A 27,500-nucleotide genomic window follows, 5' to 3' on the forward strand; every position below is an offset into this window, starting at 1 on the left:
TTTCAAGGTTAAATGATAGATATTTAAGGTACGACGACGAAGAATGGTTTAGAGTTTAGTACCATGCTGATTCAGCACTTTGAATAGTCTTTGAAATAAGTGTAGCTAGTCTTCTACTTTACACTGCTTTATTTATCGTGGTGGTTCATGGGTTTTTGTTCTGGAGAGAAGGTCGGAAAACATCCTGAATTAGACACCTGTCCATGGCACGTATCATGTATTCGATACACTGACTGTTGACCATTTTGTTTTTCAAGCCATCATACATCAGAGCCATTATTACTACTGGTTAATATCTCTTCAATGTTACTTTGCTATTATGTTCCAATTGTTTCCTTGTTTTTTTTTGGTAAATCACATTCTTATTAGTTTACAATATATTTGTACCGTTGTACTGAACTTCAAATCTACTTAGAAGTTGCTCTTAACCTCCTGGTTACACATTCATTCATTCATTTATTCATTCATCTTCTACCGCTTATCCGAACTACCTTGGGTCACGGGGAGCCCGTGCCTATCTCAGGCGTCATCGGGCATCAAGGCAGGATACACCCTGGACGGAGTGCCAACCCATCGCAGGGCACACACACACACTCATTCACTCACGCAATCACACACTACAGACAATTTTCCAGAGATGCCAATCAACCTACCATGCATGTCTTTGGACCGGGGGAGGAAACCGGAGTACCCGGAGGAAACCCCCGAGGCACGTGGAGAACATGCAAACTCCACACACACAAGGTGGAGGCGGGAATCGAACCCCCAACCCTGGAGGTGTGAGGCGAACGTGCTAACCACTAAGCCACCGTGCCCCCCCTGGTTACACAATTTCTCTTTATTATGTATTGATAGTCTACAGTTATAGAAAGGAAATGATTTATTATCTGACTTTTCTGAGTCACCCAGATGACGACGAGGTTCCGTTTTGAATCTTCCTCATACCGTCCCATTGTTGCTTCTGGTTTGCTCGCTAGGAAAAAACTTACATTTTAAACTTTATAAATTTTAATCTGAATTTATACAGACACAGCTGCTTTGACACAATGTCCATTGTTGAAAGTGCTATATATAAAAAAAAAAAACTAATTTAATTTATATTTAATTCAAAGTGGGCGTGGCCTAAACCAGAAGGCTGTTTTTGAGCACATTCTCAGTTCACTCCGACCAATGTATTCATAATCGGTTACATCGTAATGGACACTGAATAGCAAGCAGGACGTTTTCTCCCCGCATGACCTTAAGATAGCTTCATATTTACCTCAGCGGGTGTGAATGGCTAGCATTTCAAATAACAAGGTCGCGAGAAACGAGCGCGATACTCGCTGTATGTGGCTCCCTGGCAAAGTCTCTGTTAATAACCGCAGCTCATACAGCATGTGTTCTTAATAGACGAGGCTGAGATCAATAAGCTTATAGGTTATAAAAGTCGGGTTAATGGTGCAAGACTGAGACTTGGCAGTCGTGTATTTTATTCTTTTTTTTTCTGTTGCGTGTCGGTCTGCCCCCAGCCCAGAGCACTTCATTTCCCCCAGCGCGGCACAAATGGGCAGCAGACCTTTAGGGCTGTTTATGAGGTTGCACCGAGCGGTCTGAATGGCCCCTGGCCGTCTGCAAGACACAAAATGACCTTTTAACGTTGACATCGGCTCGACGGCGGGAGCGCTGCCATCGACATGAATACAGAAGCGCTGCACTCCGCTGACCTCTCTCTGACCTGACCATATGAAGCCGTTTCATTTTCAGTCCGGCTCGATGCAATTCACCAAAATGTCTCATTATATACAAAAACAGCAGCTAATGCCCTATTTGTGCTTCCACGTTTGATCCAATTTCTCAGCTGCAGATTACTGCCTTTTGTAATCTTTTCGGTAATGCTAGAAGACCATATAAAGAGAACAGCACAGCAATAACTGTTAGAAAATGGAAAACTGGAAAAGCAGTAAACGAGCGGCGAAATACTGGGAGGGTCGAGTGTTTGTGTGCATTTGAGGAAATGGGATACAAGCGAGCGTTTTCTTTCTAATCCATTTTGGAGTTATGTTTGTTTTCATGGCCTATGGATCTCTCTGAGTGGGCTCGGCTCGTTATGAAGTCCGATCGATGCCGCGCTGTCCGAGCTTGATTGATTTCCCAAACTTACTGTAAGAGCTAAGGCATGAAACTCTATTTAGCTCGTTCTGGCCTTTATTGATTTACCCTGAGTTTTGCCATGAATGCCCATGTTTTTAGACACACTGAATTGGTGTGTGTGTGTGTGTGTGTGTGTGTGTGTGTGTTTTCCTCTCCAGATTCACATCGATATCCCCAGAACGAATCCACTGATTCCTTTGTTCCAGCAGCCGCTGGTACAGGAGGTGAGGCCTGTCCTCTTTTTTCTTTCTTTTCCTTTCCTTTCCTTTCTTTTCTTTCCTCCCATTTTCCTTTCCTCCAAAGTCGTCCCTGGGCTTCTGTATTAAGTGTCTGTACAGAACAAACTTATTCTTTCTATTTTATTTACACAAACGTGCAGAAGAACGTTCCAGGTCTTCAGTAACAGACAAACTGTGTAATTTTTTATTTATTTTTTTTTGGCTCCTTGTTATAATTGTTTTTTAATAGAACAAAGGAAGGAGAATACCGGAACAATCGTTTTTAGATGCTTTATAATAAGTGAAAACAGGAAGTATTTATTTATTTTTTTGGACATACAGCACAATTAACATTGTCCCAGGCCGTTTCTTCTCGCCACTGTCTCGTTAAAGTCTCTCATCATCTGGGTTACTCATTAGGGACAGATTTCTAATTTCTAATTTATTTCTGAATATGTATTTTTCTGTACAGCTGCTTTGGGACAGTATCCTCTGCTAAAATTACAATTGCTGGTACAATGCAGTGAGATAAGAGCAATAAAACACTTTATTGATGTAGGACTGATTTTCCAATAACAACACGACCTAATGCATAACCAAAAAGTTTACTGGCACTGCAGCAAATGGTTATTAAGCTTCTATTGTAAGTGAGTTTGGTCTGTGAAACGTGTTAAAATGATTCACTTGGATTAATCCCACATGTTCTACACAGTAGATGGATAGTAGGCTAAAACTCATTAGAGTGTTTGTTTATAAGCCAACACCGGCTTCTCGTCCCGATACAGAACCTTGTGCTGACCCAGCACTGCTCAAATATCACATAACAAATCCCATTACTGGATTTATCTTGTAGTGTTATCCTGTGTGAAGGTCATCATACAGTGTCTCATGCTGTATCTTCGATGGAAGCAGACTGGACTCGTTATTTGTAAATTTCCAGTAGCTGCATTGAGAAAACACGTTTTTTTCTTTTTAAACGTTTTAAAGCTGGCATCAAATTCACAAATGACACAGTCAACAAAAAATATTTATAAAAAATAAACAAGATATTTATAAGAAATCTCAAATGGTTTGTTTAGCTTTTTTTTACCAGTACATTTCACCACTGGAGTGAAAATGGGCTTCTGGGACATTTTTAATCAATCTAAACTGATGAATTATTTTATCGCCAGTCTTAAGTCTGATATAAATTTAGCTAGTTAGTTAAGATCCGGTTGGCTTTCAGCGTGAGATATGTGTCGTTCCTCCTGTTGATAACACACAGAATTTAAGTGGTTGTAGAGAAACACCAACAAATTTTAGATGGTTATTAACAAGCACTTTGGGCATTTCACACTTTTCACAGATCAGAAATGGGTTTTATATCATAATTTACTTTGAAAATTGCGTATTGTATTTTTTTTTTTTTTTTTTTTTTGATGAATATATTGCCCTTAGTAGGCAAAGTAAACACAGAAAGAAGACTAAAACTTCTTATAGCCCTGAGTGTCTACTTTTATATTAACCGCCACCATTTTTTGGCCTCTGGAAAACAGAATTAACGGATAACATGAAAATTCTATGAATTTTTTGAAGTTAGTATTAAATAATATTCTCTGTTAGCAACATAAACATTGTCTTGAGCACATCCACTGTGTTTACGCTCGGAAACCAGGAACCAATCTGTTCTCTGCTTACTTCACGTAAGACTTGAGTTGTACAGTTTTGTGCCTAAGAAAGAGCTTAGCGGAGATGAGCAGATTTGGCTGCTATATGCAGATTCGGGACCTTCACATAATTGCAGGTGAACTTTTCTTATTATTTATATGCGTTAGGCATGGGGAATTTTCGTTCGAAAGAGAACTTCATTTCAGCTTGTCACTGATAACATCATCTTCCCAGAAAGGTGCTGAAATTAAGATTTTCATTGGAGGTCAGGAGAGGATTTCCCATAATTCTGTGCTTGGGCTGAGAGTCAGAGACTGAATAAGACTTTACTGATTTAACCTTCCATCATTCTGATGAGATTCATTCATGTGACTGAGAGACACAGTCAGTTTTCATGTGACGCTAACATTTTCTTTTTTACTCTCTCATTTTTGCATCCACACCATCCCTCGTTTTTTTTACTCGTTCACACTTAGACATTTACATTCAGTCAGTCATTCATTTACACACTCATTTACACACTCATTTACACACACTTACTCATTTACTTACTCACTCACCCACTCAGTCACTCGTTCCGTCACTTACTCGTTCAGTCACTCACTCACCATTCACTCAGTTGTTTACTCACTCACTCACTCACTCAGTCATTTACTCAGTCAGTCAGTCACTCAGTTGTTTACTCACTCACTCACTCACTCAGTCATTTACTCAGTCAGTCAGTCACTCAGTTGTTTACTCACTCACTCACTCGCTCACTCAGTCGTTTACTCTCTCACTCACTCACTGACTCCGTCACACACTCGCTGACTCCGTCACACACTCGCTGACTCCGTCACACACTCGCTGACTCCGTCACACACTCGCTGACTCCGTCACACACTCCCTGACTCAGCCACACACTCCCTGACTCAGCCACACACTCCCTGACTCAGCCACACACTCCCTGACTCAGCCACACACTCCCTGACTCAGCCACACACTCCCTGACTCAGCCACACACTCCCTGACTCAGCCACACACTCCCTGACTCAGCCACACACTCACTGACTCAGCCACACACTCACTCACTCAGCCACACACTCACTCACTTGTTCACTACTTTTTGAAAACAGCTCAAACATTGTGCCTGTTTTTGTTGTGCCCATGTTCAGAATTGGATGTCTTTGTCGTGTCCCATTCCAGTGGTGCTTAATATGAAGCTCATATGAAATTAGACACTCCGCTCTTATCCTCTTATCCATATCATATCTTCAAAGTAAATGGACTTATCAAACTCATTTCCATGTCACTTTTGGAATTATACCGGCTTTGTCCATTCATCCAGTTTTTTGTTGCATTTCTCACTAAGCTGTTTTGAAGGTAAATTTTTTTTATACACCATCCATCCATGTAGGTCACATCACAAGGCTGTACTATATAGTAGTTCTTTTAGTTGATAAATCTATCTGAGGTTGTGTTAAATCTGTAAATATTCAGTATTATACAATATTTAAAGATAAATAAGATATAAAACAAAGCAGAACGTTCTGGAAGGACTTATATATTTAGGAATTTTTTTACGCTTTAGTGTGCAGTGCTGAGTAACTAACAACAGGGGGTGCTGCAGGTGTGTCATGACATTTTAAACCTGGGAGACTTAAAACCACTCAGAAGCAAATGTACACAGTCCTCAACTCTCTTAATTGACAAATGCTTTCAATTGATTTCATGCTAGATTTGCACTAGTATTGCTAGTTGCTGAACTACTACCAGTTCTAAGTTAAACTACCTTCAGAAACATTTGCAGTTTGCAAGTATAAACTCCCTATACACCTAATACTGGTGAATATTATACACTTAGATAAGGAGATACAGCACAGTTAAGTCTTATGTTGTTTGAATAGAAGCCAGAAGGTTTCATTGGTCTGAAGAAATGAGAAAAGTAATAAGAAAAAGTTCTCTTCAGACATTTTATTCCGCCTTATGTTTTAGACTGTTGTTGTTGATGTTGGTGACAAATTCTAAAATCAAACCCTTTGTTTTTTTCCAGAAACTTTTCCACTAAGAAATATAAGTCTATAAAAATACGATATAAAATAAGATTTTTTTTATTGTGTGTGTGTGTGTGTGTGTGTGGTAGGTGTTTGAGAGGATCCTGTTTATCTGGGCTATCCGACATCCAGCCAGCGGCTATGTACAGGGCATCAATGACCTCGTCACTCCCTTCTTTGTCGTCTTTCTCTCAGAGTTTGTGGGTAAGTGCAGCAATCTGTGTGTGCGTGTGTGTGTGTGTGTGTGCGTGTGTGTGCGTGTGTGTGCGTGTGTGTGCGTGTGTGTGCGTGTGTGTGCGTGTGTGTGTGTGTACCAAAACTGAGCAGACAAAACACCAAAATCAGAAACCAAAAACAACAGTAGCTTCAATCATATTTTGTTTCAGTGTTTACCAAAATATTCCAGAAGAGAAGGGAATCTCAGACAGCTGTTATATAAATAATTAACCAACATAAAAAAAAGGCATAAATTCCTGCCATCCAATCAGCTACCTGTTGCTATGCAGTTTCACAGGGTGACACCATTGCAACGTCCTACGTCCCTTTTTTTTTTTCTTTTTTTTTTTAAAATAAGCTGGACCGTGTTTAAGAAATGATTTGTGATATAATTACTACTAAGTAATTTATCATGATATTATCAAATATTAAATATCACCATACTCACCACAGCTGTTTTATATTGGATGCTGCAAATCCAACAAATCAGTGTTTACAGATACAGATATTTTCTTTCCTTCCCTGCACTGCAGGATCTCTGGGTAATAAGGTTCCCTTAATAGGTTTTTGTCTATGCTGTTAGTTATTGCTGCTTTTCTGCTTCACTGTCAGAGTGCAAAGCAGGATTTACCATCATCATAGTCCAGATTTACTCTTTTAGCAGCTCTGCACACCACACTGTTAATCATGTAGCTGTGTAGCCGTATTTGGATGATTATTAATGTCTCAAGATAACTTTTTTGGACGCCTCCCTGGGGACGTGTTCCGGGCATGTCCAACCGGGAGGAGGCCCCGGGGAAGACCTAGGACACGCTGGAGGGACTATGTCTCTCGGCTGGCCTGGGAACACCTCGGTATTCCCCCGGAAGAGCTGGAGGAAGTGTCTGGGGAGAGGGAAGTCTGGGCGTCCCTGCTTAGACTGCTGCCCCCGCGACCCGACCCCGGATAAGCGGTAGAAAATGGATGGATGAACGCTTGTCTGGCAATTACCAGAAGCTAATTACTGTTTACTCTTAGGTTACAAGAGTTATAGGCAGTTTTTACTCTCATCAGCCTCTCTTTTAACATTCTCTTGAAGATAATAAGATAAAAATATGCAGATTTTTATGTTACCGAATAAAAAAAAATGCAAAGCAGCCAGTCCTGAAGCCTTTTCCCTTGTCTGAAGACTTAAAAGTTCATATCTTCTATTAGCAATTTACACGAAAGACAATTAAACAGTCAGGTCAGAATTGCAGTGGTGCAATTCTGAGAAAAGTAAGAATAATGACAACAATAGTGAACTCTTTATACAGAAACCCTAACACTGGGGACGTGCAGAGTGTTCATGCGTAGGTGAACACTGAACCTGCAGCCATTACAGTAAAAGTGTCAGGGATGGTTTGTTGTCAAATCCTGCCCGTTGGAATGCACAGAGATGGAGATATTATGTACAGTATATGCAGTATAAATGACGAATTCCTCAAGAATTTCTCAAATACAGAACTCTTAATCAAATGACCTTGATATTGCTTCTGCTTTTATTCATTCAAATGAGAGAGGTTCTTGCTCAGGAACTGGTTTCTGAGCATGTTCCTGAACACATCACACTTTATAACGCTCAAGTGCTTAGCATATACTGTACAATAGTACTTCACGCCCAGTCCTTTAGAGACGTGGAAGAGTTCCCACAGCTAATTACCTAATTATCAACCACTTTGTGAATTAAACAAACTCGCTTAGGCTGGTGAAAGCACTAACCCTTACTCTACTGGAGCCAGAACTACGAGTTAAAATGCTTTCCAATAGGTTTGTGCTTTTCCAGGATATCTACTCTACATACTGCATGCCTTTCACCAGATTTGTGCTTCCATCATATCGATTAATATATTTTCAGCATTTTTACGGCAATTTGAAGACGGCTTTATACATAATAACCAGAATCTTTAGCAATGAATACATCGATTCTGGTTTTCTAGAAAATGGACTAAGAATATCATCAGTTTAAACTGAGATAGTACAGGAAGAAAAGGACATATTCAAAGTCAACCAAAGAAAATGCAATTGCTACTGATAAAAAGGCTGGAAAAAAATTTGTCAGTTTGTCCGTACAATAAATTCAATAAATTTCCAAAATGGTACATCGTCCCTATAGTCTATAGTCCTGCTACTAGGATCTGGTGTTTGCTCTTTCTTTTCATTAGAAGTTTACCGTCTGCCTTTTATCAGATTTGCATAGAATGTGTTCTATAGAAAATTGTTCCATCTTTTTTGTTATATATCGTCGCTGTCGGGCGGAATCCTCATATCTCCAAAACCATATCTGAAAAAAACGCCGTACCTTATCTGCAGTGCACAGGGTTTAGTCCACGTTGCAGTGGATTGTCTTGCGCTAAATTCCTGTCCTCAGACGAGCACCAGAACTAGCGGGGGTCAAGATATTTTTTTCTTTGAGCCCAGTGTTTTGAAGACATTTACCTCAGAAGACGAGTTGATTCGTTGCGACTCTTATTAAGGAGAAATATGCCGCGAAGCTCTCCCGCGGAGTGAGGAAGAGGTGGACAGTTGAAGTGTCCAATGGAGTTATGAGATTTGCGCTCAAGTTATTTTCAAGACTTTAGATTGGTTAATAACTTGTAAAAATAACAGACCCACGTGGGGACTGACCAATAGCATCGATATGTGAAAAAATATGAAATCGACCAAATTTTGGACATACGAGGTTTCCGCCCGACAGCGACGATATATTTTATCACCTATTCAAAAGATTATTCACTAACTTTTTTAAATCATACACTAAAGGATGTACACAACTTTAGGTTAATAAAGTTATTTAGTACCAAAATATGTTAGATGGTTATCAGCCCTTGGTGACACGTTTCTAAAAGTATTTTACCCGCTGCTAGTATTTGGGATGTTTACTTTTTCTTTCCGGTAGACTTTCTTTCTGTTTGCCTTTCAGCAGATTTGAGTCATAGCTTATGAAAGTCAATGCAGATGATCTTTGATACTATTTAGTACCAAAATATGTTAGATGGATGACAGCTCTTGGTGCTAAAAGTTTATTGTCTGTTGTTAAAAGCGCTATAAAAAAATGTAATTAAAAGTCTGCTACTAGGATCTGAGAGGTTTGTTGTCTCTTTGTCAGGTAAATTAAATAAATTTGGTTAGGATTAAGTACAGTTAAAAATCTTGGTGGAAAAATAACTTTTATAGCAGTTTTACTGTGTCATAAAATATAACGGCCTATCAGGTTGAAGTATGCAAATATATGCGATGCGCAGGCGCTTACCAGAGAAAGGAAGCGTGTAGGATTGGGAATTTGAGCTCATGCTTGCGAACCTGGTCGACTAAAGCTTTCCTCGGAGTAGGTTACATAGTTGAGAAGATGTGGTTAGCTAGCTTCATGTGATAGCATTCACGCTTCCATTTTCGTAGCTGTCATATGACAGGGGAGAGCTAGCTGGTGCGTTTTTGGTTACATTCTACATTCTTTACCTGGGATCATGTCATTTTTTGATGTGTGATTAAATCTTTTTTCATACATCTTGGCTCAAAGAGGGTGACTGTAACATAGAAGATTATGCATGAAACCGAAGCGAACATTATCTAAATGTTGAATTAGCATACTTGGGGACAAAATAGGAAAAGGTCAGTTCAACCCGTAGTGGCTGGAGAACAGCAGATATTCGCTAGTGATTGGCAGCGCATACATTGCCATAGTAACTTTTCCTTAATAGACCATGAGATGATATCACAACTGCAAATATTGACTCAAAGTGCATTCAAAATTATCTTTGTTTGGTGATGTGGCCTGGATTTCAGCCCAGGATTCATTTACATATCAGGGCAAAAAAATTCAGTATATAACAGAGTTGTGTCTTCTATAATACTGGTGCCAGGGTTCTGTAGCTTGTTTTTTTCCCCCAGAAGCACTCCAGTGCATGTGTCTCAGTTGTGTAACCTGCCTATGAACGGAGAGCTGTTGAGCGACTGAAGGGGAAAATCGGAGCCTCGTGTGTCTCATTGCTATTCTCCAGCCCGCTGCAGACTTCCTCCCTCTGCTGCCTATTTATTTCCTCTCCTCTGCTGTGAAGGTTAATTACTTCTAGATAGTTAAGGATTACAGCAGAACAAAAAGGAGCGCATTGATCTCTTCCCATGTGTGCCAAGCCTGCAATGTCACCAGTCCACACAGATCGGGACATAACCTCAGATTACCTGAAGCATTGATCGATTTCTGGTCATTGTCTCTCTCTTTCGCCCTCTCCCCTCTCCCCCTCTTCCCCTCTCCCCAGCTCTCTCTCTCTCTCTCTCTCTCTCTAGCTCTTGCTCTTACACACACACGCACAGACACACACTCAATATTCTCAGATCTTCTTTCTCTCTCTCTCTCTCTAGCTCTTGCTCTTAAAAACACACACACACACACTCAATATTCTCAGATATTTTTCTCTCTCTCTCTCTTTCTCTCTCTCTCTCTCTCTCTCTCTCTCTCTCTCTCTCTCCCGCTGTTCTTTCAGAAACTCATTACTGAAAGTTTCCCATCCTAATGCATCGCTATCTTGTGTTTGGGCCTTTATGTTCCTGATTTGTGTGTTTGTACTCGTGTGTAAGGTTGTAAGACTGAGCCAAAAGCTCAGTTTGAATGAGTTTCATTGATCTTCAAGGTTTACAAATCAGGCGAGTCCACCCTAGGTGTGTGTGATCTGAGCTTTTGGCCAATCAGAGCCCTCCGACCATGCCACGCTTAATCCCCACCCTGCTCTCTTTGTATCATTGTTCTGTTCTTCTGAGGAACTCAGGGGTTTGTACGGCTCAGTGACTTTCTAGGACTACATGACTCGCTTCTGCCGTCCCTGTGAGGTTCCTCAAAGAGGACAGTGTCTATTGGTGTGTGTCGGTGTCTCTGTGTGTGTGTGTGTGTGTGTGAGAGAGAGAGAAAAGCAGTTTTATTTCTCCTGAGCTAGTTCAGTAGCAGGAAGTGAAGTGTTTTAAAAAAGTGCCAGCAGACTCAGGAGTCACAATGCCCTTTTGATTTAAAGTGTCTGTATTGATAAGTCATAGCATTTAAATCTGAGCGACTGTGTGTGTCTGTGTGTGTCTGTCTGTGTGTGTGTGTGTGTAGAGAGAGAGAGAGAGAGAGAGAGAGAGAGAGAAGAACGAAGAAAACAAATGGAGAAATACAATCCAAATCCAAAGTGTCAAAATATCTAGACTGAAAAAAAGCCCTTAAATGCATCAAGTAATTATATCTGATCTCTAGCAACTAAATGATGAAATTAAGCAGACTCAGCTAAATTTAACAAAATTATAAACTCACAGCCTCATTAAATCCAGATGTCTGCTTTTTTTTTAAACAACAGATCTTCTAGTAGTTGTGGCATGCTGCACTGATAAACACTGCCCTGCATTTCAGATGAAAAGCTGCCTCATCAGGAGCAGCCCACACTTTACACTGATCTAATTTGTCGGCTCGACTCGAAAAACTCCTGAGGCAAGTCGGAGTAAAAATTCCAAATATAAATACAAGGGCGAGAGAGGGGGAAAAAAACAACAACAACAAAAAAAAACACTTGATGTTGGAGAATATTCAATGATTGTGTCATCATGATTTTCTTCCCCATATGTCGGCGTAGTTCGGCAACAATTTTACAGCCAATTAAAGAATGGAGCAGGCATGCTGTACCCTTATTAGTTTATTAGTTAAGTGTGAAACGTCCACAAAACAAGGTAGAGGCTGTTGTCTTTTACATCGTAGGAGACTCTTTCTTCTCTTGAGGTTTAAAAGAAAAAAACACCCGAAAAATTAGAAAATCTTCTCTTGAAGACTCGAATTGAATTAAATAATAAATAAATAAATAAGCTATTTTTTGAATCCATTTATTAAACAATATTTGACTTATAGACTCAATTAGAATAAATCAATAGAAAGCTGATATGCATTTTAGATGAACTGCTATCATCATCACCACCACTGATTCTGACCAATCAGATCAGAGCTCTGTAGTGTAATATATTGATATCACACATCAGGATTAATCCACAGGGATAAAAAAATCATTCTGAACAAAACACGCAAACCCCAATCATAACCCTTCACGTCGCTGTATAAAATAAGATAACCCGAGCATGCTCACATCAAGGAAGAGTTCCTTAATGAAGAAATAAGAACACGCGACGGGAGGGTAAACCCATCAGACCGAACGTTTTCTCCAACCAGGATAATCATCATAATAGGAAGAAGTACAGCTGTGTCTCTTGCTAGCACATATTTAAAATCCATTTCGTAGCGTAAACATGTTGCAATATACACTGGGGTTGAATTTGTATAATGTTCCACATAGCAGCTTCTTAATAGGCTATTTATTAAAACGATCCAGGAAACGCTTCTGGGGGAAAAACCCAACCCCCTACTGGGTCACCAAAACGAGCGTTAGCTAGATCGTAAACGTGTCTGACGAGAGAGATGTTGGTTCATGCTTCTGTGCGAATGTGTTAGTGAATGTTAGAGCTAATGGACTCCCCATGAAAGGCACATAAAGTGTTACTGGGTTCCACCCTGGAGTCAGGTCTGTGTATGGGTGCCAACATTTGGGCTTCACAGCATGCAAGATGAAGGTGCAGTGGCTTCGAACAGGCGCTACCCGATGTAATAAGTCTCCGTTATACTTGCGTTTAACTACTGTATGCAAGATGGCTACCGTGTATATCATGTTTGCGCTTGTTAATTTGGTTTGAATGGGAGGTATATAAAGGTTTCTAAAGGTAGCAGATCTGTAAAAAAAAAGCTAATTTGACCTTTAGACTTCAGTTGTTTAAGCTTCAGTAATTCATGTTAAAGCAGAATATTTAGTGCACCTCTGAATGGAAGGTCTGTAATGGACTCAGTAAGAGAATGCACATGTAATATCTTGACTGGATGTGTTTGCATTGCAGGTTCAAGTGTGTGTGTATGTGCGTGTGTGTGAATGTGGTTTGAGATAGGATAAGATAAGTGAAACATGGCGCAGTGACTCCATTCCTCTAAGATGCTCAGGGTATAGTGTGAACTAAAAGCTCTATTTGTATCCTCAAACAGGATTTCCGCTGCACGGTGCAAAGCGGCTTGGGGTGTGTGGGTGTGTGCGCGCGCGCGCGTGTGCATGCATGCTTGTGTGTATGCCTGCTTTTGTTTGTGCTTACGTGTGTGTATATGTGCGCGCATGTGTGTGTGTAATTGTGCATGCTTGTGTGTATGCCTGCTTTTGTTTGTTCTTATGTGTGTGTATATGTGCGCGCATGTGTGTGTAATTGTGCATGCTTGTGTGTATGCCTGCTTTTGTTTGTTCTTATGTGCGTGTATATGTGCGCGCATGTGTGTGTAATTGTGCATGCTTGTGTGTATGCCTGCTTTTGTTTGTTCTTATGTGCGTGTATATGTGCGCGCATGTGTGTGTAATTGTGCATGCTTGTGTGTATGCCTGCTTTTGTTTGTTCTTACGTGTGTGTATATGTGCACGCATGTGTGTGTGTGATTGTGCATGCTTGTGTGTATGCCTGCTTTTGTTTGTGTTTATGTGCGTGTGTGTGTGTGTGTAATTGTGCATGCTTGTGTGTGTGCCTGCTTTTCGTTGTTCTTATGTGTAAATGCTTATGTGTGTCCGTGTGTGTGTCCAGTGACACTCGGCAGGGTTTTCTGGAGATGAGTGGGAGGATAGCTGTGATAGCCAATAGTTCTCAGCCTAAAGCCAATATGTCTTCCTCCATAAGCATTTGCCTTTTTTACATTTAGTTCTGTCCAAACACCTGTTCAGCTTCTCATGATGATCTGAGATGCTGTGATCCACCAGCAAAACTCTCTGAGGGTTTAAAGAGGGCATCTGAATCGGCCTCACACCTTCTCACATCTGTTCAATGCTTCAGCCTCTCTGTCTCTCTCTCTGTCTTTTTCTCTCTCTCTCTCTCTCTCTCTCTCTCTCTCTCTCTCTCTCTCTCTCTCTCACATTTATTTAAAGCATCCATCTGAAAAGCATCCACTTAAACCCCACTTGGATTTGACCCCCTGACTCACTCATTCACTGCGTCTTCTTTTCTATCTACCCTCATTTTAATCATTTTCTCCTCTTTGTATCATGCTCATTGTTTTTTACTCAAAACTTGGTGAAAATAAAAAATCTAAAATAATAGTGTACCGCACAATAAAAAAATGCTTGATTTGTAAATGCATGATTTAAAATAAGAGAACGAGAGAATCCTTCTTCTCTGATATGAACGTTGTTTAGACAAAAAGTTTAAGAAAAGTGTGGTTTTTATCAGGGGGGGCACGGTGGCTTAGTGGTTAGCACGTTCGCCTCACACCTCCAGGGTTGGGGGTTCGATTCCCGCCTCCACCTTGTGTGTGTGGAGTTTGCATGTTCTCCCCGTGCCTTGGGGGTTTCCTCCGGGTACTCCGGTTTCCTCCCCCGGTCCAAAGACATGCATGGTAGGTTGATTGGTATCTCTGGGAAAATTTGTCCCTAGTGTGTGATTGTGTGAGTGAATGAGTGTGTGTGCCCTGTGATGGGTTGGCACTCCGTCCAGGGTGTATCCTGCCTTGATGCCTGATGACGCCTGAGATAGGCACAGGCTCCCCGTGACCCGAGGTAGTTCGGATAAGCGGTAGAAGATGAATGAATGGTTTTTATCAGACTAATGCTAGGTTAAAAACAGAGCATGAGCATTTGTACATTTAAATGTAGATATTTATAGATTTATATTAGATAGATAGATCAGAATAAATAAATATTTGAAATGATATATACATGTATATTGTGTTTTTTTATTTCATTAAAATTTTTATTTATTTATTTATTTATTTATAAATAACCATATTTCTTATTTTATATTTTGTAGTTGTTGTTGATTTTCCAGGCTTTATTTCTATTTCGGTTCTTTCTTTTGTACATGAATCCACAGCGCTGTTGAATTCTTTCATCTGATTGGTCAGTAGAAGGTGATTTATTTTCTATAACAGCAGCTCTGACATTCTTTTCAGCTGTTTGTATTAATATGTTATTGTTGCTATAGTAACGGCTCCTTTACAGAGACACGTATGATGAATTCTATAATATGATGTATAACCAGGAGTTTTCCTTAAGGATATGTTTATTTAACAGTTTGTGTCTCTGGCATCAGGACTTTGTAACCTTAACTTTTATAACTGGTAGAACTGCTAATCACAGCAGTAACTATAAATGGATAAAAATTCTCAATGATGTAATGATTCACTTTTGATGAATTGCTGTGTTACGAGAGGAATAACAGGAACAGTGGTGTTTTCTTGTAAAGTCTTGTTTTGTTCCTTACTTGATAAATTAGTCAAAAAAAGGGTAATATTAAGAAACAAGAAATGTCTCTGACATTTTCACTCTCTTTCTTTCTTTCTTTCTTTCTTTCTTTCTTTCTTTCTTTCTTTCTTTCTTTCTTTTTCAGTTTCTATCTTTCTCTGTTTAGTTCTCTCTAGCTTTTCCTTGCTGTTACTTTCGGTTGTTCTGTTGTTCCTATGTTCTCTTGCTTTCTTTCTTTCTCTCCCTCTTACACATTCTCTTGCTGTTACTTTCTCATTCTCTCTCTCATGTTTTCTTGCTCTCTTTCTTTCTCTCTCTTTTGCTGTCTCTCACTTTCTCTGTCTCACTGTTACTCTTCTTGTCTCTCACTTTCTCTGTCTCACTGTTACTCTTCTTGTCTCTCACTTTCTCTGTCTTGCTGTTACTCTTTCTGTCTCTCACTTTCCCTCTCTCGTTTTCTTGCTCTCTTTCGCTCTCTCTTACTTTCTCCATCTTTCTCTCTGTGTCTCTGTCTCTCAAGTTTGTCTGTGTGCCTTCCTATATTTCATCCCAGTTTTAAACTGATGGTATCCTTTGTCTGTGACCCAGTGTCGATGTGTATCGATGTGCTCACTGATACAGTAGATACGCACCTTTGTATGTCAATCAAGATCAGGACATCTGCCAAATGCCGTAAATGTAGAAAATGGGAATGAGTGAGGGAGAGAGCGAGCGAGCGTGTGTGTGTGTGTGTGTTCTGTTCTGTTCTCTCCTGTGGTGAATGGAGTGTCCTAAGGGCATGGGGGGGAACCTCAGGGGGCATAATGTGTGTAACAGGACCATTTAGCACTCACCGTTTAAAGAGTGAGGAATTGTAACTGCTGTTAGAAGAGAGCAGAGATAGAGAGAAATAAACAAAGGAGAAACTGAGAAACCTCATCAGTGTTTGTTAGGGTTCTGACAGCCTTATCTGAGCGCTCTCCTGAACACACGACTAAAGACATGTGCCCTGAGGAAAAGTTAACTAGCTAAAACGCACTAGGTGTGTATCTGTCATCTGTTCAACAACTCTGTGTGTGTGTCTGTGTCTGTGTTTGTATTACAGAGGAGGACATGGAGAACTTTGAAATGGCTGCTCTGCCTTTGGAAACACAACGCAACATCGAAGCCGACAGTTTCTGGTGTATGAGCAAGCTTCTGGATGGAATCCAGGTGTGTTTATGTTCTGCCTTTCTGTTTTGTTTGTCCTTTTTTTGCACTAAAAAACAAATACATGGCCACCAACATTATTATTGTTATTTTTGACCGCTTATTTATGACTTTGGTAGACATTGATGTTTTCTTCGCTAAAGCAGCAGTTAGACCAGAAAAACCAATAGAAAACAAGTGGGCGGGGCTTTAGTGGTTTTTGTCAGTAAAATAATAAAGGAGCTACAGTGGATATAAAAAGTCTGCACCTTCCTACGTAATTGCAGGTTTTTAAAATATAAAGACAGAAATAGCAACAACATAAATGTCAGACTTGTTGCATCTTTAATGCAATATTCCAAGGAACACCTCTTTAATCTACTTCTTTGTGGAATCACCTACTGCCTTCATTACGGCATCAGATATTTGTGAATAAATATCTATTTATTTTTACACATCTAAAATTTTATCGCACTCTTCTTTGCCAAAAAAAATAAAAAATCAAGTTGCTTCAATTTATCTGGGGATCTCCTGTGCAAGGCTCTTCTTAGGTCATTCCATAGGTTTTCAGTGAGATTGTGGGTGGGGCTTTGACTGGGCCGTTCCAGAACTTTCCTGATGTCTTGGTTGATTTTGATATGTGCGTTGGGTTATTGTCATCTTGGAATGTGAAATTCTTCTTCAATTTCAGCTTTTTTGACAAAGGTCAAAAGGTTTAATGCTGAAATATCTTGCTATTTGGAGCTCTTCATTTCCCCCTCTATCTTGACAAGTGCCCCTAGCCCAGGTGAAGAGAAGCAGCCCAAAAGCATAATGCTACCCTCACCATGCTTCACTGTCAGTTAAGGTGATCCTTGGGTGATGCTCTGTATTGGCTCTGCGCCAAACATCCCTTTTAGAATGAAGGCCAAAAAGGTAAACCTTTCTCTTGTCAGACCATAACACATTTTCCAACATGTTTTGGAGTGACTGAATGAATCTTTCGGCTTGCATATTTTTTTATTTATTTTTTGTAAGAAACGGCTTCGGTCTTGCCATCCTATCCCACAGCCCAGACCTGTGAAGAATACAGGAAATGGTTGTCACATGCCAGGGGTGACCAGTACCTGCCAGAATTTTTTTAATGTCTTTCAGTGTTGCTGTTGGCTTCTTGTTACTGTAGCTTGCACGACGGAATAAGTTTTCTCCTCGTTCCTTTCATCAACTTTGAAGAGTCATCCTGATCTTTGCAATGTCTCCATGCTGCCAGATTTTCTCCACTTATTGGTGATGATTTTGACAGTGTTTCATGGTACATTCAGTGCCTCTGATATTCTTTTATATCCTTCTCCTGTTTGTTTGGTAACTTTCAACCATTATGTCTTGCAGTTTTTTTGTCAATTCTTTGTGTCCCATGGCTTACATTTACATTTATGGCCTTTGGCAGATGCCATTATTCAGGGATATCTCGTTTTTTTTTATACAAGTGAACATTGGAGGGTTAAGGGCCTTGCTCAGGGGCCCAGCAGTGGCAGCTTTGTGGACCTGGGATTTAAATTCACAACCTTCCAATTAGTAGTCCAACAACTTAACCACTAGGCCAAACATTCAGTCAAATACTACAACAACAGCTTACTGTGACCTGGTTTTAATCGGAATTACTTTAATTGATGTTATTTACCTACAGGCCTAATTTTGAATGTGACCGGTTAAATCAGAGGACTCAGTTAGAGGATATGAAAGGGTATGCAGACTTATGGAGTCAGGTTGTTGGTTGATTGGTTCTGTCGTTATATTTTAAAAGCCGGCAATTTCAGTATATGGTTGCATATACATTTTATATCCACTTTCCATAATTTAACTAACAGTTGCACAGGATTTTTTTTCTCAGATCTGATCATTGTTACCTCAGAAAAAAAACTACCTGTCTTATCCACCATGATTTTCTGCTTTTCTGCTTCTCTCAGCCTTCTAGGATTATTTGGCGCTTCTGTTCAGGCGTGGCTAAAATATATTAGCACCCAATACTTTAGAACTGCACAGCATTTCAGTTTGCTAAATTTGTTTATTGAAAAATCTTCTTTAACATCCTTTTACACCATAACAAAACCCAAACACTGTTATAATACCAGCTAGTTGAAACTACTAGCTAGCAGAAACTCTGGTCCTCTGTTAATCGACCGTGCTGGGATTTATTTATTTTGAACCACAGTTTGCACACAAACAGTGTAACTCTTTCTCATCCGGCCATTTCCCCTCTGGCCAAAAATCAGAAACATTCTCGTTCTTAATTTCCAGCCTGCATTGTTAGCGTCTCAGCTCATTGCAGAATGGGGCGAGTAGTGTTTTTACAAAAAGGGAGCAACATCAGTGCTATGAATTTGACTGTTCATTTAGTACTGACCTGAAAAATGTCTCCTGGCAAAAACAGACAGATTGTATATCTGGTAATGTACGAGTGCAGATAAAGGTTAAAAGTAACATTTCTGTTTAGATGTTACATACGATATAAAACGCAATGGGAGAGAGTAGGCGAGGGAGTGTATGAGGGTTTGGGTGGGAGGAAGGGATTTGACAAAGTGGGGGAAGGAAGTGTGTGAGGCAGTGAGTGAGGCAGTAAGGGATGGAGTGATAAATGTTCAAATAAAGTAAGTGACTATAATATTGAGACCAGGAATTTTGTGTCATTGAGACTGAAGATATGGACTGTAATCTATTTGTTGTATATATTGGTAATACAATATAAAAATAAACGGTCGGTCTAAATGAGTGCACATTAAATTTGCATTAAAGAAGTGCAATAGAGCAGCAGTTTGAATATTCTCCGTTTCACTATTTCAAGCTTTAGAGAATTCTAAACCTCATGAGGGAGAAAACAATGAAGAGAAATCGTGTAAATAAGAAAAAATCCCCAGAATATTCCCAATTAATTAAGATCAGCAGACAGAGCAGACAGCAGAGTGCCTTTAAAAGCAGCGCTAGCTGTAGAAAGCTGTGTGGAGATGCAGCAAGTATTATTAATGTATGGATACATACATTATTATCCTTTATTAACATATATAACATATTATTATCCTTACAGGATAATTACACATTTGCCCAGCCTGGTATTCAGAAAAAAGTGAAGGCTTTGGAGGAGCTCATCAGCAGAATTGACGGTAAGGCCACCATCTTTATAACACTTTTCCTACAAGTCTTTCAGCTAAATGCTACTAAAGTGGCTAATAATGAAGTTATAAGCTTGGAGTCTAGAATCGCAGACGAGCTTAAGTTGTGTGAGTCTTTCTGTTAAATACTTAGTAGCCACTGAGATGTTTTTCAGTTTTATTGCAAGTTTAGGAAGAATAACACTTCTGTACTCAAATTACATTAAGATTAGCATAAGACTGAGGCCAGCAAAGGAAGGAGCGATGAGGAATAAAATGTGACTAGCATAAATGTTTTGAGAGTAGCCATCATGAAAATATTAAAACTAGCATAAAAGCGAAGGGTGAAGTGATGAGGCTAGCATAAAATGAGACTAGCAAAGAAAGGGGTTTGAGACTAGCCAAGCGGAGTGTCATAAAACGATCCTAGTAAAGAGAGGAGAGATGAGGCAGCATGACGTGAGATTAGTAAAAGAAAGCTTTTTAGAAGTCGAAGAAATATTTTAATATAGCATGAAAGTGAGACTTTCAAAGTAATAAAATAAATAAATACATTAGTGTATCAGAGAAGAAAGTCATAAAACTAACATAAAAGTGAGAGTAGTAATGAGAGGAGAGATGACGCAGGCATAAAATGAGACTAGAAAAAAGAAAATGTTCTGGATTAGCAAAAATAGATTTTTTTGGAGTAAGCAATAAAAGTAAGACTAGCAAAGGGATAAAAGATGCGGATAAAATAAAACAAGTGTATTGGAGTTGAAAATCATAAGTAGAGGAAAATCTATCAAGACCAATAATATAGAAAGCTAAAAAAGCAAGCAAGAAGAAGAAGAGATGAGACTAAAATAAAATAAGACTAGCAAAGAGTTTGGGATTAGCAAAGAGTTTGGGATTAAAAGTAGCATGAATATGAGACTATATATGATACGAGGCTAAAAAAGTTAGACTTGAAAAGGCAGCACAAATGCCCACATCATGGCTAATGATGAGGCTAGCATAAAATGAAACTATCAATGGGAAGCAATTTGAGATTAGCAAAGAAGAAAGGCATGAACCTGGCATACAGGAGAGATGAGGCTAACATATAATGAAAAAAATGATAAAACTAGCATAAGATAGACTAGCAAACAGAGGAGTTATTCTCAACTAAAGCAAAGTTAGCACGTAGCAACAGTTAACAAACATTCAATCCTGTCAGTGAAGTGTTGGGGATGGACTTAGTTCTTATTTATGTGTTGCACATTTATATAATTATAACACATCTCAAATGTGGCAAGAGATATTACTGTAGTGAACAAACACTTGATTTGGATACCAACCCCTGCTGCACAGTCGTGATGCGTTTGTAGATTCCCGATTTTTACATATAGCTCACAGTATATCTGTCTTTTCAATAGATTTCTATGAAGTTTATCCTTCATTTATTCCTGTATCAAAAAAATGAAATGGTGCGTAAACCGTGCACAGCTTGACGCAGAATAATTGCCTCTAAAGCTCCTGTAACGCAGCTGGTGTGGATAGAAATGCTTTTCAAAATGGCAACATAATTGACCTAAGCGACGCCCACCTTACACACACACACACACACACACACACACACTCTCAGGAAAAATGCTTCAGAAACATGTCCGGTGTAAATTGACCTTCAAAGGTTGTAGACATGACCGTCATTAGCACAAAGAAAGAACATAAGACAAGCATGATAGTCGTTAGTAAAGGGAAACTAGCAGTACTGAGAATAGCATGAGACCTACTAGTGTGTCCCAAATTGTATACTTATAATTATTCTATGTTATTTTGTAATATTAATTAAAAAGTGAATAGTACACCTCAAGTACTCAAGATGATGCAAATGAACTGTGGAATGTTGAACACTCAACACTCACAACTTTGCTTACGTAGCAGAAAATGGGCGGGGCTACCAGTCTCTGATGCTGGATGAGAAAATAATTTCAGGATCGCTAACGATGGGCATGACATCTTACAAATGTCTTTTCAATTAATTCATGAATATTGTGTGATTTATTTTCCAGCATTCTGACAATTCATCATATTTTCCTGCATTTGACGTTATTCGCCATCGACTGAGACTTTGTTCGTGTTTCATTTGAGATGCTGCAACCCTTCTAAAAATCATTCAATTCTTTTGAGCCGAGAGGCTTTTCCAAAATTGTACTAAAAATGCCACATTGATGCTCCATGGTTTCTGCAGTGCATTGTGGGATTCTTTATGGAGCTAGCAAGGATTTTGTGATGGAATTTGGAGTAAAAATGGCCGACTCGGTGGTCAGTGGCCTAAATTCGGAACTAGTGAGCTGATTGAGACACATCCAGCGAGTAGGTCCAAGTTTTACTTATGACTCTCACTAGTAAAGAGAGACTAGTTAGACTAGTTTAAGACATAGTTTAGAAAGGGATACCATGGCTAGCTATCGTGGGCGCACTGAGACTAGCAAAGGAGATGTGAGGACTAGCAAACATAGTTTATTGTGATGAGCAAAAGGAAATTCTCTCGGGGAATGCTAACAGCTAACAAGAAATAAAAACATATTAGTTTTGTTTGAGTTCAAATATTAATCTCCTCGAAGTATGACCAACATATTTAGCATTATTTATTTGATAAATTATTATTATAGCATTATTATATCTGATGCTGTGCAGACGGATTTCAGTACGAGATGTGTAATCTAGGATCACTTTCTTCTGCAAACATTTCAGCTCATTATCACTTTATTACACATTATAGCGTATCGCTATAGCAACACAGCTAAGCAATTGCGCGGCTGTTATAACTACCATAAGAGCGGGGAAGAACACTATAAGAACGTGTGAAACAAGGAGGCTTTAATAAAGAGTGATGACATTTTAAAAAGCTTTTTACTTCAAATCTCTTTAATGTGGAAAACAATTCAATTTCACCAGTAGCTTTAAAAGTGCACCGAATGAACCTTTTTTTTTTTCCAAATATCATTAAAATCAGTATGGAACATCGGTTCTGCAGCAATTAAGCGATCCCTTAGAACAATTACCGACTATTATCTCACTTCTTTTCCTTTTACTTCACACATCTCTTCATTTGTGTAGCACACCGCTATTCTAGCATAAGTGCTAACCTGAGGTCAGCTCCTGTCTTTCATATCTTTATGAATTTAAAGGGCTCATTATCAAGTCTGAAACTTTGACAAAAGGAAATGAAAGTTAACAGACCGTGAATGAAACGATTATTACGGTGCATTTGTTTGGCTTAAGTCAGCGCTTTTGGCTCTCGCGAGGTAAGGGTTTTGTCCTCCAACGCCAAGGCTCCTGTAGTGCGTGTTTCTCTCTCACTAAAACTTTCACACATTTTGTATGAGTTTATCCACAAAAAAAAAAAAAAGATCCTGCAAGTGTGGCGGTAGAAGTGGATTATTCTCATGCCCAGAATGTGTTTCTGGCATTTTGAGAATTTGAACTCAACCTTTGGCTGCTAGCACAGAATGCTAAACTCCGAACCACCGCTAACAGCTCTTCTCGTCCCTGTTTGTTGTTCAAGTCACTAGTTGAAAATTTCAGTTTCTAAACACAGATCTATAGGGTCATGATTTGGGATCAAGTATTTTGTGTATAGCTCAGAAGAAAGTTTGGATGAGTGTGTTGAGGGCTGAGTGCTGGGTCAGTCAATGATGGTGCACATGGATCAATGAAGGTTTAGTCTCGGCAACCTAACAAGAGAGCAGTAGTTTAGAATCAGCAGTTTAGGAGACTGGGGACAGGACTAAGACTTGCATAAGACTGTAACTAGCAAAAGGAGATGTTTTACACAAGATTGAGGGAAGCACTAAGACTAGCATAAATAAGACTTTAACTAGCAAAAGGAAATGTTCAGGAGACTGGGGACAGAACTAAGGCTAGCATAAGACTGAATCAACAAATGGAAAAGTTCAGGAAAGGGGGGGCAGGACTAAGACTGGCATCAGACTGAATCTAGGAAAAGGAGATGATGTTCAGGAGACTGGCGACAGGACTAAGACTAGCATCAGACCGAATCTAGGAAAAGGAGATGATGTTCAGGAGACTGGGGACAGGACTAAGACTAGCATAATACTGAATCTAGGAAAAGGAGATGTTGAGGAGACTGAATACAGGACTAAGACTAGCATAAGACTGAATCTAGGAAAAGGAGATGATGTTCAGGAGACTGGGGACAGGACTAAGACTAGCATCAGACTGAATCCAGGAAAAGGAGGAACAAAAGTAAACAAAAGGAAAATGTTCAGGAGATTGGGGTAAGCACTGGGGAAATGTGTAAGATTAACACGAGATCAAGATCAGCAACCTTCTAATAACCTTCTTTGTGGGAGGCATAAAGGTGTCCCAAGAGTCATCAGATCCTTTATTCGTCCTACAATTAGCACACAGGACATAATGGAAAAGAAAGAACACAGTTATTAACTTCCTAGAATATAAAGACAAAATAAGAGGCTTGGAATCCTGATGCAAGGCCAAATTTACGTAACATCTCAAGAACATTCAACAGCGAGAGTATTTTGAATTTCAGAATTTTTTTCCTCGCTCTATTGCTTTGACTCTGTTAAAGTGCCCATTATCATCATGATAGATACGCTTTCGCCGATTCTCCTGTCGGCGAGCTGCGGCAGGATTCTGTCGAAATCCATCACGACCACAGTCGATAGAGCCTCCGTCTTTACGCCATCCTTATTCTTCCTTTTCCCTGCTGAATGGATGCTTTATATATTAAACCTCCCCTATTCTCAGTGCTCGGAGCCTCTCGCCTTCCACCTCTCTCTTCATTTCCAATCGAATGTAATTATGTGGAAGACGGTGGGAGGGAGGTTGTAATCTAAATTCGGTGGGAGACAGGTGGTTGGAACGATACCGCCGCATTTATGACCTAGAATTTTTTACTTGGGTTAAAATGTTGAGCTACAAGACAGCTAGAGATCAGGACAAGATGTGTTTTCTAAAGTGAAAATTGTGATGTGTGTGTGATCTTTTTTTTTTCTCTCCAGAGGACATGCACCTGCACATTCAGAAGTGCGAGGTTGAGTACCTGCAGTTCGCTTTCCGCTGGATGAACAACCTGCTGATGAGGGAGCTACCGCTACGCTGCACAATCCGCCTGTGGGACACGTACCAGGTACACACACACACACACACACACATACACAGAGTGAAAGGTCAGGGCTTCAAATTCTCACTTTAAATAATCACAAGGTCACATTTCAGAAGCAAATAAAAATCTTCATATTACCACTTGGAGTCTATAAAAGTTTTTTTTTTTTAATGTGGCAAAATTATTGAATAATTATACTGGTTTCCCTGTTTTACAATTACACACACACACACACACACAGAGTAAAATATTAGGGCTTCAAATACTCGAAAATTAAATGTATGACATCTTAGACTCCATTTGTGAAGAGCACATTTTGTTACACATTCATGTTGTTAACGATTTACACCCTTTTTTCAATTTAGAAAATTAGCAAAAATATTGGCACCCAGAGTATTTAGAATAAGCATCATATTTGTGGCCCTTATGGCCCAGTTCTAGTGCAATACGCTATTAAAAAATGTCAAGAGAGGACAATAATGGCAGATTAAAACATCAACAGGGTTGTTTATATATTTTTTTTTTTTTTACAATTTTCAGAAGTAAGTCTTTGCTTATACAGTGCAGAAATTTACAACACTGTAGTGAAGGTCACTGTTGGGTTCAAGTGAACAGATTGGGACCAGGTTGTAGTGCCAGTTTTCTCCACCTCCAGTCTTTCAAGTGCTCTGAGCAAGCAGACGCTCAAATAAAAGTGTGTAGGCTGAACCTTGGCTGTCTTTGGTTATGATCTCAATGCTCTGAACGGATCCGTTTTACACTCGTATTTGGAATTGTGCCTCGCCAATTATTTTTGTTCACACATGCAGAAAAAAATTGACTGGTGCAGGCTCTCAAGGTCAGATTCAACAAAAGCAAGAAGCTTAAAAAATTGAGTAACAACAGCCTTTATACAAACAAATAGGGATAGTAAATAGGGATTAATATGAGCAGCAATTCTTATAATATATACCGAAGGTATATATATATTTCCTTATATTATATATCGAAGGTAACTACAAACTTATAAAAGAACATACAATCTGTGGTTCTTTAATCAATAAGGAAAGATAAGTTGCTGTGGTGGGGCACGGTGGCTTAGTGGTTAGCACGTTCGCGTCACACCTCCAGGGTTGGGGGTTCGATTCCCGCCTCCACCTTGTGTGTGTGGAGTTTGCATGTTCTCCCCGTGCCTCGGGGGTTTCCTCCGGGTACTCCGGTTTCCTCCCCCGGTCCAAAAACATGCATGGTAGGTTGATTGGCATCTCTGGAAAATTGTCCGTAGTGTGTGATTGCGTGAGTGAATGAGTGTGTGTGTGTGCCCTGCGATGGGTTGGCACTCCGTCCTGCCTTAATGCCCGATGACGCCGAGATAGGCACAGGCTCCCCGTGACCCGAGGTAGTTCGGATAAGCGGTAGAAAATGAATGAATGAAAAAAGTTGCTGTGGTATAAGAGGAATAAACGCATGTTGTTATATAAATGTTATGAGTTCTCAGGAATCGCACCATGGCATCGTTGCTTAGTTTTCATCGCTGTACAGCATACCACAAGTGTTTAATTCCTTACTGACTGCCACCACTACTGCATATGCAAATGTTCCTGTACAAAAGTCTAGTGGAATAAATAGCACTAACTACAGAATAAAAGCACACTGATGTTCACTGCCTGAATGAAAAATTAGCCCAGAGAGTAAGTTCTCACTCCGAGCATTGATAAATGTGGTTTATGTAGTTCAGAGAGAGAGTTATAATCGGTTTAAATGACGGACTGACCTTGGGTGCGCTGGTCATTGCTAGTGTTCATTTGTATTCTCGATGAAGAGATCGGATCCTCTGATGGATTTCCTGACTGCTTTTCATCCTCATGACTTTTTTTGATATGCCTCTTTTCTCTGTTTTTTTTCCACCTGCAGTTCCATTTTAATAGACATGTATTTTTAGTTCATTCTCATTTTTTGTTTGTTTGTTTTGTTTGCTGTTTTGTTTGGCTTTGTTTAGAATAATCCGGCCTATAGCTGTGTCTTACAGACAAGAAGCTTGTGTGTCCCAAATTGTACATTTGCACGCTATTCTGGTCCGTTTTCTAGCACAAATAGAGTCAGTAGTGTGTTCAAGAAGTAGTGGAAGACGTGGAAGTGTGGAATGTTGGACACTTCATGCACTCGAAGATCACAGCTTTGCTTATGGAACGGAAAAGAGGCGGAGCTAACATGCGCTGGGCGCAGGATGAGAAAAAAATTTCAGGATGGCTGAATTCAGTGTAAAAACTGAGCGTATTCTGTTGTTGTAGATCATACAGCCGTCATCCACCTTCGACTGGGAAACCACTTATACTTCCAATAAGTAACGTAAAAGAAATCGTAGTATAATCCGTTAGAGATGATACTACACTGCTAAAACTTTAGACCATAAAGTACATAGAACATAGTGTGTAGTATAGTAGGCCGTTCGGAACCCACCCTAGGTAACTCAGGTACTTCAGAACTAAAGGCTTTGAGTTCCAACTTTCCGGGAGCTTTGCGACAAAGAAGGAAAGACAAACTCCGTCTCCACATCAACCTTCGTAGATTTTACTTATGTT

At 39.6% G+C, this 27,500-nt stretch overlaps 1 protein-coding gene across 2 annotated transcripts in view; it reads left to right on the top strand.

Moving 5' to 3' along the window:
- tbc1d22b (TBC1 domain family, member 22B) overlaps positions 1-27,500 on the top strand; it is a 53,254-nt gene that overhangs the window by 18,612 nt on the left and 7,142 nt on the right. For both annotated transcript variants that reach the window (XM_060881609.1, XM_060881610.1), the window contains exons 6-10: positions 2,292-2,357; positions 6,121-6,235; positions 16,619-16,725; positions 19,763-19,838; positions 24,836-24,963. In XM_060881609.1, coding sequence (XP_060737592.1) covers positions 2,292-2,357; positions 6,121-6,235; positions 16,619-16,725; positions 19,763-19,838; positions 24,836-24,963 — 492 coding nt within the window. The remainder of the gene's footprint in view (positions 1-2,291; positions 2,358-6,120; positions 6,236-16,618; positions 16,726-19,762; positions 19,839-24,835; positions 24,964-27,500) is intronic.

This window comes from Tachysurus vachellii, chromosome 11 (genome assembly GCF_030014155.1).
Source record: "Tachysurus vachellii isolate PV-2020 chromosome 11, HZAU_Pvac_v1, whole genome shotgun sequence".
NCBI classification, from domain to species: Eukaryota; Metazoa; Chordata; class Actinopteri; order Siluriformes; family Bagridae; genus Tachysurus; species Tachysurus vachellii.